This window comes from Lytechinus pictus, chromosome 3 (assembly GCF_037042905.1).
Source record: "Lytechinus pictus isolate F3 Inbred chromosome 3, Lp3.0, whole genome shotgun sequence".
Lineage (NCBI taxonomy): Eukaryota > Metazoa > Echinodermata > Echinoidea > Temnopleuroida > Toxopneustidae > Lytechinus > Lytechinus pictus.
In genome coordinates this window covers 8164497-8177171 of record NC_087247.1, presented here as the reverse complement: position 1 = coordinate 8177171, position 12675 = coordinate 8164497, and the positions used below count along the sequence as shown (strand labels likewise).

The 12675-nt window shown below is 35.5% G+C and overlaps 1 protein-coding gene across 1 annotated transcript in view; it reads right to left on the bottom strand.

The window, feature by feature from the left end:
- The window catches only part of LOC129255949 (constitutive coactivator of PPAR-gamma-like protein 1 homolog), a 49968-nt gene extending 38206 nt beyond the window's left edge, over positions 1-11762 (bottom strand). Inside the window, exon 1 of the mRNA XM_064097932.1 lies at positions 11321-11762. Within this exon, the coding sequence (XP_063954002.1) occupies positions 11321-11762 (442 nt within the window). The remainder of the gene's footprint in view (positions 1-11320) is intronic.
- Positions 11763-12675: the final 913 nt, after the last annotated feature.

The following is a 12675-nucleotide window of genomic DNA, read 5'->3' as shown; positions in this document are numbered from 1 at the left end:
TGTTTTGTGAAATTAAGCAAAATTATGAATGTCATACAATTGTAAGTTTCTTATTTTACATCCGATTTTGATGAAATTTTCAGTGTTATGCTTGTTGGATTTTTCTCTTCTTATTCAAATCAACTTGTTGTTGGGGTGGACTTGTCCTTTAAATACATTGTACAGAGCTTTTGGTTACCAGTACCACCTTTCATCCAAAAAAGGACCGGGCTATTTGGGGTGTGTGTGGGGGGGGGGGGTGGCATGATGGCCCCTTTTCTGATCTCGGCCACCGTTCACGCCATCATGCCAAACTTTGGCATTAATGTTCTTCAAAACACAAACTACAAGCCAGTATAAAACACTAAAAATAATTTTTTTTTTTATTTATTATGAATAAAATATGCAAATTATTCGTGAAAACATTTGCATAACATTTTTTTTGGTACTGTACATGAAATCTTATTAAAAGGATTTCACAAAAAAAAATTGCCAGAGCCAAATTTTCCCTTTGTATTTCTTTGCTTTTCATTGTTTTGTTCAATGGAAATTTTACAGAAATACATGTACAAATACAATACATACAATTAACAGCCCTAGTTCCAGAACAGAAACATGAAATTTCAAACACTTTAAACAGGGTAGGAATTAATTTTTTTTTTTAGGGGCTACTTTTTTTTTACATTGGGGCTACCACTAAATATCTTGGGGCTATTTTCTAATTCATGGGGCTACTTTTTTTTTTTATCGCATATCAGCAATTACCTTTTGACATTCCGAGACTCGCTGTGACGCCTAAAAGCTCAGAACATTTTTAACTGTAATTACTGTATACATGTAAGTTTGCATTTTGGTTGAGGATTTGTTCAAACAGACTCAAAGATCACATGTATGATATTAAAGAAAGGTGTTCACCATATTTGAATGTCCAGGCTTGTTTATTCTTTAGTTTTGTCTCAACTTCTGGCGCTGGCTCTGGCCGTTTGGCAGAGCCAGGTTGAACTCGAATTAGAAACTTATCCATCTCCCACTCCGACTCGACGATGTCAATAATCAGCGCGGTCACAATCACCAGCTGATCGCATACAATTCTGTGCATGCCTAGTACACATAATATACCGTACGATGCATGTGGTCTCGTTACCAGCTGTGCAGTCTAATCGTGCACGCGTACATGTACATAAGCCATGCAGCAAGTGCGTCAACAATTCTAAAAACCCTGTGCTAAAGACTATGCGTACTCCGCATCCCATATTGCATTGCGCGTTTATTTACAATCGCGAAGCTTCCTGTGTTACGGAAGGCTCGGATATTGCATCGACCGTTCAACTTAAAGCTGGCAAGGGCGATATAAAAGATGCGCTTGCTCCGCCGACGGAGAACGTAATTATGTGAAGTATTTTTTTACATTGTCCATGGTATTTTATTGGGGCGATTCTGAAATAAATAGTCGCCCCAAAGCATTGGGTTTTGAGAATATTTAGGGGCGATTTGGGCTGTCATGGGGGCGAAATCGCCCGTCGCCCCCGTGTAATTCCGACGCTGACTTTAAACAAACAGGCCTATAAAACACAGCACTTGAGATAAATAAAAACTTGTAGATCTTTTGATTGAAAATATGGTAGGTGTTGCGTTTACAAGTATATTACAACCAAATGAAATATATCTATTTTTAAATGAAACATGACATGGTAGTTCTTACATTTGTGCATTGGTATCGTGAAAAAGTGAACACAGATCTTTCTCCAGACATTCTCTCATCCCGCTATTGTATCTATGTGTAGTCATATAACAAAATATATAACTTCAGAAATACAAAAAAATTATTTTAGCTTTTATGAAAAAAAATTGTTTAGGATCAAAGAGAATGATGTCAAAATGATAAAATGACCTAATTTCCAATTCAGCATAATGTAACAATGTTTATTCCATCCTATGGAATGCATATGTTCATCTACATGTACATGTATAAGTGTATGTTGCAATTAATTTTTTTTACCGTTTGTCAAATTTGGCCAGTTTCAATGAAAATGTAAAATAAACAGAGTTTTAAAACCCCCATAACAAATTACCCTAATTACTCAACACATTCACATACATGTATAAACTCCAGAATCAGGGATTTTTTTTTTCGGGGGCTACTTTTGAGCTCACTAGACCAAATTTGCTACATTGTATTAAAGTTTATATTGGATCCTATGTGAATTTCAGGGGCTCTTTTTTAGCTTTCCATGGCTCTGTACATGAAGGGCATTTCGGAGGCAAATTTGCCCCAAGCCCCCGTGTAATTTTTTGCCCTGTCCAGAAGGGTTCTATGTGTTAAAACAGGTAATAAATACATGTACATGTACATGAATTCTTACACTGAATGTGACAATTTAGGAATAATCATCTTTTCCCTCACTCATCATCAATACTTCTTTTATTTTCCCTGGATAAGCACAACCGAAACTAACAATTAGGTAAGCTTGTTTAGAGATCAAACAATATCTGCTTTGATGGAAGGCTGTTCTCAAATTCATTTTTCTTTAATCACATTTCATTTTTCCTTTACTCCTGAACTTAAGTTCAACTCTCAATCAGTTTATTTCCCAGGTACTAGATGTTTTTTATCATCCTTTCTTCTGACTTACAATGCTAAGATAATGGACCACTGCCAAAATGCAGTCAAATTTGTCAACATAATTGATCTCATTGTGTTTGCAGTTTCTTTGCACTATTAGTTTGAACAAAGTTTGAAGTCTGGAAGAAATTGATCACATTTTTCTTTTAACAATGCACTATTTATTGCACAAATAAATGTACAAATTTGTTTTTAAACACTTACAACTTAACAAGAACCAACATTTTTTTTTTCAAATTTCCTCTGCCCTTTTTAAGACACTTAAAAAAGGAGTTCAGTGAAAGTCATATTCTTTTTTACATTATTCATACAGACCACTTTTCAAAACACTCTGAATTCTTGATCTCAATTTTATTGTTCAAGATTAAGAATGTGTCTTTTTGGCCTTGTTAATATTCTTTCTTTAAAGGTCAAGTCCACCCCAAAAATATTGATTTGAATAAATAGAGAAAAATCAAACTAGCATAACACTGAAAATTTCATCAAAATCGGATGTAAAATATTAAGAAAGAGTGATGATATCACTCCTCACTACAGTGGTGTATTTCTTTTGCATTTCATTATTGAAATATTCATATTTTCTCCTCATTGCCCTTCAAAACGAAGTTTCATTCCTCCCTGAACACGTGGAATTACATGTACCATTGCCTTATAAACATTTGTGGTTCAGTCAAGTTGGCCCTTATTGTCAAATCTGTAAAAAATTGTAATATTTCAAACAATAAAAAACAAAAGAAATAGTGAGGAACACCATCGACTCTCATTTGCATGTCATTGATGAAATTTTCAGCGTTATGCTTGATTGATTTTTCCCCGTTGATTCGAATCAACATTATTCTCGGGTGGACTTGACCTTTATACCAATTTCACAGGAAGATAACTTGAAAAGCTAATATTTTGGGATTTTATAACTTCTCTTTTTCTATTATTGTTCAATGGTAAACACATGTATAATTTATGAAGACTTTGAACATTTATATTTGGTTTAGAAATTTGCCCTCATTCATGTATCGTTAAGTGATTTAAATTGAAATAAAGAAATTGGATTGAACTGAACCAACAAAAATGTTATCTAATACATGTATTTTCTGAAATTCATGAGCCACTGAACAATGTACATGTATCTTCATATCATATCAACTTGTAGGGCGCACAAAAAGTGAAATTACTTAGTCCGTAATTAGTAATGCATTACTTTTCAATCTCATCAAAAAACAAAACTTCCCATGTTTTGATTAAGGACTGGCAAATAAAACTTTATCAATGTGTCCGGCTTGAATTGCAATAAAATTTAACAGATACATGCATCGTTTTAACTGTAATATTTTCTTATCTTGAGCAGGATCAACCATTTAATGAAATATTTCAATAAACTCAATTTCTTTGAAACTTACTACAGGAAATTGTTTCCTGTCTAGAAACAGGAAGAGCTTAAGAAGGTTTAATAGCAAACTTAACAATGCATACAAGGTCAGGATCATTGCATGGGAAAAAATAAACTTTCAAAATCAAAGCTCAGGTAAAATTTTTGGGGGAAATCGAAAGATGTAAAATTAACCCATTTGACTATTGTACATGTAGTTTTCTAATTGCCTGCCTTACAACAAGTAAAAATCGTTGTGAGATCATCTGATCCAAAATCATAATTTCTGGGGTTTTTCACAAGTCTATTTTAACCTTGGTTATTTGTGAAAATTATAAAAATAAGAAAAACAGAATGGTGACAGTTTGAAAAGAATCAGAAAATGTTGGTGAATATGGAAATATAAGCACCACTTAAGACTGATAATAATCTAAACTTGGCAATTAAATGAAATGTCTCCTATTTTACAATATACAGGGGCATTGTAAGGGGGAGGGGAGATGCGCAGGGCAGCGACCGCCCCCTAAGAATTATCATGTTGTAAAAAAGGGGAAAAAAGAAACATGGATAGGAAAAAAAACAAAAAAGGAGGTGTAGTACCCTCTATAGTACCCCTTTGATTGAAAAAAAATATGACATCACACTTACAATGTAGGTCATCTTGCACACCCATACAAAAATATCCTGGCCCCACCCCTGCATGTGCACATAATTATTTGAAGGAATTTGTGTGGTTTTCTCCTCAGAGACTCAGCGCTCTCCATTTGTGTTGAATTCTGCTTTGATTTCAGAAAATATTCAACAGATGCATTTGGCCAAAATAAAATTATAAATGGCAACTCTTTTAGAAAATGGTGCTTTTAAGTTTAACAATTGAAAGAAAAAAGGTAAAATGAACATTATTGGCTCCACTGCTCCTGGGCATAAATTATTCCAAGGCCATGACCTTAGATTCCTTATTGATTGGGGTCAATGTGTCTTTCACTGACCACTGATATTTTGTGCCCTTTTTTAAATTGTGCTGTAATATACTAAATTGCCCTTTTGAAAAGTGGCCTTGCCCTAAGAATGTTGAAATTCAATGCATGTGGCCCACTCATTGCAATACAGTCAATGGCAAAATTTTAGGAAGTTAATTAGAACCATCACCATGAATTTTTTATTTCAATTACATACATGTACAAATATTATTATACATTACATACTGCACTAAATGTAATTCAATTTATATTTAGTATGTACATACAACTATCACAATTTTTTTGCTAGACAAGGCCAAGCATTATACACAAACTTGAAGACATCATTCATTGATAAAGAAAATATCTTTGATTGGATGCACTTAAATTTGCAATTTTTTTTATTCATCAAATTTTGAATAAAAAAAATAAGTACTTGCTATCTTGCAAAGAACAAAAAAGAGAGAGAGAGAGAGAGAGATATGCAATCTCCATACAGTACACACATGCAAAAAGGTACAATGTAGCAACTTGACAAATGTAAACTTTGTCATACTTCTGGATCGATTGTACACTGACAAATTATTATTCATTGTTTACAAAACAACCCAGACTATTTAAGCTAACAATCACCTGCAGACTACCAGTACTCTCTTTGGAGAGGAGGATGATGATGAATTCAGAGGATTAAAATAGGGGTTTCAAGCAGAGCAGAGCAGAAAGAAAGAAAAACAACAACAAAACAGTGGCATGGCAAAATGCCAAGGTGATTCACCATGAATCAGAGTATGCCGTAGCTTTGAAAGCTTGCTTGTCAAGTCAGAAAATGCTGCTGTTTGGTTGCATGTAGCCTATAAAAACTGATTTCTTGTTCAACTTCTGTAGTATTTAAAGGCCCTGACCACTGCAAGCCTTGCATGTGACTTGCAGCCGGCTATTTTTTATTCCCGCAGGTTGCCCACAATTTTATCTAGCACGCAGTTGCCCGCAGAGAAGTTTTGAACATGCTCAAAACTTGTGGGTGATTGCCCATAACTCGCCTGCGAGGCTTGCATGGAACAGTGTGAAAGGGCCTTAATAATATTTCTAACACCAAAATGTGTGTAATTGCAAATTACACTATAGATGTGTAATGTCTGTTTTATCATCCCTATATACAGGTATTTCTAAAAAGCTTAGACTTATTTGATTAGGCCTTTACTGTTGTCAGTGGCAGATCCAGGGGGGCACATCCGGCCCATGCCCCCCCTTTGAGTCGGTCACTATTTTTAATGTAAATTTGTCACTCATACACAAGTGTGGTCCCCCCCCCCCTTTATGAGAGACAGCAAATATTTTAAATGGGAATATGTCGCTCATACAGAAGTGAGGCCTTTTTATTTGCTTGTCAAATTTTACGCGGGACTAAATGACCTTCATTTTTTTGTGAAAACACTCCCCCCCCTCCCCCTTTGAAAGATCCTGTATCTACATGTATCCCTGACTGTTGTCAATATCATTGCCGAAGAAGATACTAACATCCTCAACAAACTTACATCAAAATTATAGAAAAAGCGAATAACCGAATTCAGACGCGAAAAATTAGTGAAACACTCTATTTCATAAGCTTTGAAAAAAAATTGACTTTATAGGTTATAGCATCCGTTACTGTTATCTGACTTCTCTGACATTAATATGTCATGAGAGCGGGGCTGGGACTTCACATGAGGAACTCCTTCCTATTAAACAAAAAGTTGATATGAATAAAAGAAAGAAAAAACACAGAATTCATCGAACATTTATTCTAATGTAATTGTAAAATTAGAAAGTTTCTGGCATTTTAAAATTTTCTCTTATTTTCACATAACACGTTCATGTACACAAATGGTCTCTCACACACACTTTAATATACTTTTTTATATACATATTGTACAACTTATGAATGATAGATTAAGTTAAGATAGATGTTTTTCTTAAGATTTGACAAATGACAAAGAGCTCATCATATGAATTGCAAAAGGTTACAATAGCAATTCTAGGGACAGTGATTTTCCGCGATCGCGGAAAACGGACGGAATTCACGGAAAGGGCCTTTTGAAACGGAAAATGGCATTTCAAACGGAAAATCACGGAAAACGTTTTTTCCCTCAAAATACACAGAATAGCAACAGAAATTACTCCAAAATCACAACAAAATGAGAATATTAAATGGCCAAAAAAACCCAGAAAACACGATCTCACTTCGCTACTATCATGACAATTCACACATCGTGACTGCACCCGACATCAGCACACTCGATTGTACCCCGCACCGTACCCGTACCCGGCCGGCCGGGTTGGGCTTCACATGCACACATGTATCGTTCAACTACATGTACACAGTTGTGTGTTGCTGCCCTCTACGTTTGAAGATGTAACAGCACGATATCGTGGTCTTAAAATCCAAGATGGCGGATTGGGAAAAGACGTTGACTGATGATAACGATGTCCAAAAACCCCCAAAATTATCGATGAAATATCATTTTACCGTGAAATAATGCTAATAATATGAAAGGTGAGGATGTATGCATGCAAAATGGGTGTGTTAAAATATTTTATTCACCCGCATAGATCCGATTAGAATGGATTTTATTGTGTTGTTGGTACAGTAGCAGATACAAATTTTGACCAGTGCGAGTGTGCATGTAAATGTGTAAACGGAATTGTCACTTTTCCGTGTGTACAAAGTCTATGGGGAAACGGAATTTCCGTTTTCTGACATGCTGAAACGGAATTTGAGATTTTCTGAAACGGAAAAGGCAATTTTTTGAAACGGAAAATCACTGTCCCTACAATTCTACAGTATGTTTAGAAAGGAAAATCCCAAGTTTCAAACTTCAAGCTTCCATTCACATTGTACTGAGGGAAAAAATCAACATTCATAAATAGAAAATAAATAGTATGCATTTGACATTGTCAGTTTTCTCATTCTCATACTGGCCAGGACATACCGTTTTCTGAAATTAAGCAAACAAAAAAATGTCATAACTTCCCCATTTTACATTGGATTTGGAATTTTGGATGAAATCTTCAGCATGTGCTCCTTCACCCCCCTTTTTTTTTAAACTTTCTTACAAAGACACATTTTCATACTCTATTTTGTCAAGTTTTTTTCTTCATTATTCTTTCAAATTCAATCATACTTATTATGGTAGGCCTATATGATTTAATTGTATTATTTTCACTTCAAATGCTGGAAATACATCATTTGACATATTACAGGCTTTGCAAACCAACAAAAATATGCTCCTGTATCTGTGGATTCATGTTCATTCATTCTTTCCAAGCAATGCCTCTGCTAATTTTTTCAACATGAATAAATAAGTGTGACTTGATAACAGTTTATCATTCACTGCAAGACCCAGTTCTGACACTTACATGTATCAATATCATATTTCATTTAAGATGAACACAAATGGGAGGGGTTTCATATGCCAAAAACTCCTAAATTTATGACTTCAGATTGTTCAGATACTGTTATTTCACCTCTCTGATCTCATTTTTTTTCATGGTCCCCTCAGAAATTTTGATCAAATGGTTCCTAATACTATAATCTACATGTATATCAATATTTATTTCCTTTTTTTCTTACAGAATTCTAATTGAAATCTTAATTGATGAAATAACAAAAGTGTTAACAATTAACTGTTCAACTTTCCAAGTTATTTCACAATAGACTTCATTGTATGTATATACAGTACATCAAGTCCAAAAAAGATCCTGCAAACAAGATAGTAAAAACCCAAATTGTGAAACTCAATGAAAGAATAAATGTTTTGAAATATCGACCACTCCAGACAAAGCATTTATTTAGCGAGCTTGGCCTGGGTCTGGGAGAAAGTTCTGTTTTGATTCTAAATGCCAGACATCATCATTCAAGAACCTGGGGCCTGTTGCATGAAAGGGTCTTTCGTAGAACCATTCTACGTAAGAACGAGATATCGCTCAACTGTTTCACAAAGCCGATTTGGGCGATACGAAGAATGGTCCTTGGAAAGACACCTCCAGACATGTCCTACGTAGGCATGATCTTCTTTGCACACCGCCCGCCACCGTCGGCATTGAGAGAAAATGCATTTACGGCAAGCCACACTGACATATCACCTCTAAACATTTTTTTTTGTTGCACTCTGATGCATTTTATCTGGGATGGTGCCAAGTTATGTTTTATATGGGGGCTATTAGTTGTCATCAATTTCAGGTCGTCTTTTTGCACGGCAGGACGACCAAAAACGGATGTCATTTTAACTTCTCCGGGGTACATGTATTATTCCCGGGGGTAATGTATAGGGCCAAATATTTTTTAAAATAATATGTTTTCTTCTATTCTCCCTCCGTCTTATCCCCACCCCTTTTCTATTAAAAAAATAAACTTGAAATACTTGAAATGGGCGGCACTATATCTCTTTAGCCGACCCCAGTCATGCTTTCTCATTAAAGATAAACAACAAATTTCTTTAAAAGAAATTATGTAAGGTAAAAAACGTGTTCAATAACATTCAGCAAAAAAAAACCAAGACAAACAAAACTAAGATGTTAAACATGCTAACTCATTTATTTATTTTTATTTTATTTTCATTATAATTATTTTTTTTTGCTGAGATTTATTTTAATCAATGAAAATTAATTGCTGGATTTGAAACAGTGAAACAAAAAAAAAAACCTGCAGCTAATATTGAATTTAAGATACAGGTTAAGCCTCTAGCTTACGAATCCATCACAATCATTACACATGAAGATAAGTTCATTAAAGAAAAGATTATGGAAAGTCCATACGAAGAGGCGCATTTTAAATCTTTTATGTTATTTCTTAAACCTTATATTCTTATATAAACTTCCATAAATTAAGTGATCATCTTTAAATATGACCAGCGTTTATGATCGTTGTCATATTTAGCATTATTTCTGTAAAAGTATTTTTCCATTGCGGATTGATTCACACCTTTTTCTATGTTTTAATTATTATTGCAAAGTACTGCTTTATCCACTTGGACATGTTTGCAGCAATTTTTTATATTTTCATTTTCTTCTGTTATACTCATCATGCAACTGAGGTATGTTTATACTCTAAACACTCACATTTGTATTTCTTGCGTTATATCTGACAAATAAAATAAATAAATTAGATTTTTCACACGCAGCCTCTCATATTTTCCTTTTTAGTCTCATACAATCAGACACTGTTGATTTTGTTTACTCCATTCAAACCCTATATTTACCTCAACAAATTACATATTAACGCATAATTTGCAAAATTATCATTATATACAAGTATTCTATAAAAATACAGAATATTGAACTCATAAATGTCGAAATTACTTAGTTAAATCAATTTTTATGTCGGACAAGGGTCTCTTTCGTTGAAATATCAATAAAAGGTGTCTCTAAAAAGACACCGTGTTCTAAATAAGGGAAATAATGAAAATTTCGATTTTATTTAGTTATGTTTGTGAATCTTTAAAGTTTTTTCTCTTTTAACCTCATAAAGTAAGCTCCATACATCAATTCTACTATCAGTAATAAATAAAACATTATTTGATCTCCTTTTATTGAAATATCGGATTTTATGTAAAGTCGTCATTCAGAAATAAAAGGTTCAGGTGACGATGAAGACTAAATATTTTTCCGATACTATCGATATCAAACGATGTCGCGGACTTGGAAGACAAAATTGCCTTCGTGAAACGGAAAGCGCTGATTTGTCGCCAATCTTCCTATCTCGGAAGAATGGTCCTAGGACGTTCCTACGTATCGCTCATCTCGTCATGCAACAGGCCCCAGAGTTCTACACATGATGTATGTGAAGCTGCTCGGCCAGTGAAGCAAACGTCTTTGTGTGCAGCTTTACTACTACTAGTGGAGCAAGCTGGATGATCAGACTGGCAGCACGTCAGCCAGCTACTGACGACATTCAAGCAGCCATACACACACGCATGGCTTCACAATAGCATCATCTCAATAGTCTAGAATCTTATTGATAAGCAAACCTAAAACTAACCCTGAATAACTTGTGATTGAGAGAAATTCTAACCTTTAGATACCAAATTAACTAATCTATATATGTTTTTGATAATAAAAACATGTGTTGGTTAAAAAAGTGGTAAATACATTTCACCTAAAATTGTTTCATTATTATGTTTTGAGACAGGTTATACGGAGAAATTGTTACGAGCTTGATCCACATGTATGGCTTATCAATGGCTCGCACTGCAGACACACAAACAACACACACATTGCGCATGCATTGCGAACAAAATGAGCTCGGCTAGCTCGCACAGCGTCAGCTCAGCCTCAGCGGCCCCTTGCAAACCAAAACAAAGCAAAAGTAGGATGAAAAAACATGTGATGTTTCAGGTAACTGGTTGGTTTTATACTTACCTAAGGCAACGGGAGGAGTAAACCAGGCTTTGGGAGGGGGTGTGCCTTTGTTATGAACATGTCCTAACACTTGTCCCACGGTATTTCTGGTCTGAGTCTCTTGTTTTAACCACTCGGGAATCCGACTTTTCTCAAGGCTCCCATTGAAGACGACGATGAGTTTCATGTTGTTGCTCCTGCTTGCCCTGGCCAAGTTGTCAATAAAGTGGAACATGCTGTTCCACTGGCCCCCACAGACCCAGTCAGTGAAGCTCCCGCCATATAGACGATGAAGGCAGCTATTGGCATCAATTACAAGCAATAAAGGATCTTGTCCTACCAAAGCTCTCCCCCTTTTTCCAGAGTTATTTAGTCGCTTTCGAGCGAGTTGTCCCAGGTCCACTCGCGTGCATGCTTGCTGACAATTCCGCTCGACGTAATCCAAAAATCCATGAATACCCATGACGCCAGCGTTTTCAAAGCATTCCAAAGAATATAAATAATATACAGAATATATTGGTTCCAAAAATGGTCTACTCAATCATGTATAATTTGTGGATGTTCGAAGAACATGCACATAAACGATGACATTATCCATTTACGTACGCGCCATGTGCTCTTCAAATGCAATGAACAAAGCGTTGCTACGCATGCGCAGAAGACAAATGGCTGGATGTGGAATCTCTGGTATATATATGAAAATAGTTTGCGGTGGAAGAAGTTAATACCGGGTTAATACATTAAACACGGGAAAAGAAATGACCGAAATGATATTTTGATATGCTTTATCTTAAAGTTATAAGAATTAAGAGTTTCATCTCTCTATATTATTGGCTTCTACCCCCTTTGTTTCCACTAGAATGATTAAAATGAATAAATCGTCAGCTTTTCAAATATCTTATTCTTGCCCGTATTCTTGTCAGAGGCATGCAGTTGTCAACTGCGAGTATAATGTGGTATAAACTAGTGTTTTTCTTATATAGCATATTATTTTCATTAATTTGATATTAAGAGCTATAGATGAAATGCCTTGTTCAAGGACACATAGTCTTACGCACCGGGGGAGGGGGCAGGGGGTAGTTAGCAGTCAGTGTCCTCCCCGATCACCCCCCCCCCCCCCCCCGAAATTTCGGAAACTCAGGTTTTTTTATTCTGATTTTTTTTCACAAAAAATATGCACGAAACTTTACAAAGTGCAAAAGCGTGGTCCTCTCGCTCCCTTGCTTTTGATTTTTCGGAAAAAGTTTAAGTGTCCTGGCTACCCCCCCCCCCCCTACCGCAAAAAAAAAAAAAAAATTGCGTACTGCCATGCAGGGCATATGCTGTGCTGTGGAAACGAACCCGGACTGACGTGTGTAGGCCTAAATGCAAATTTA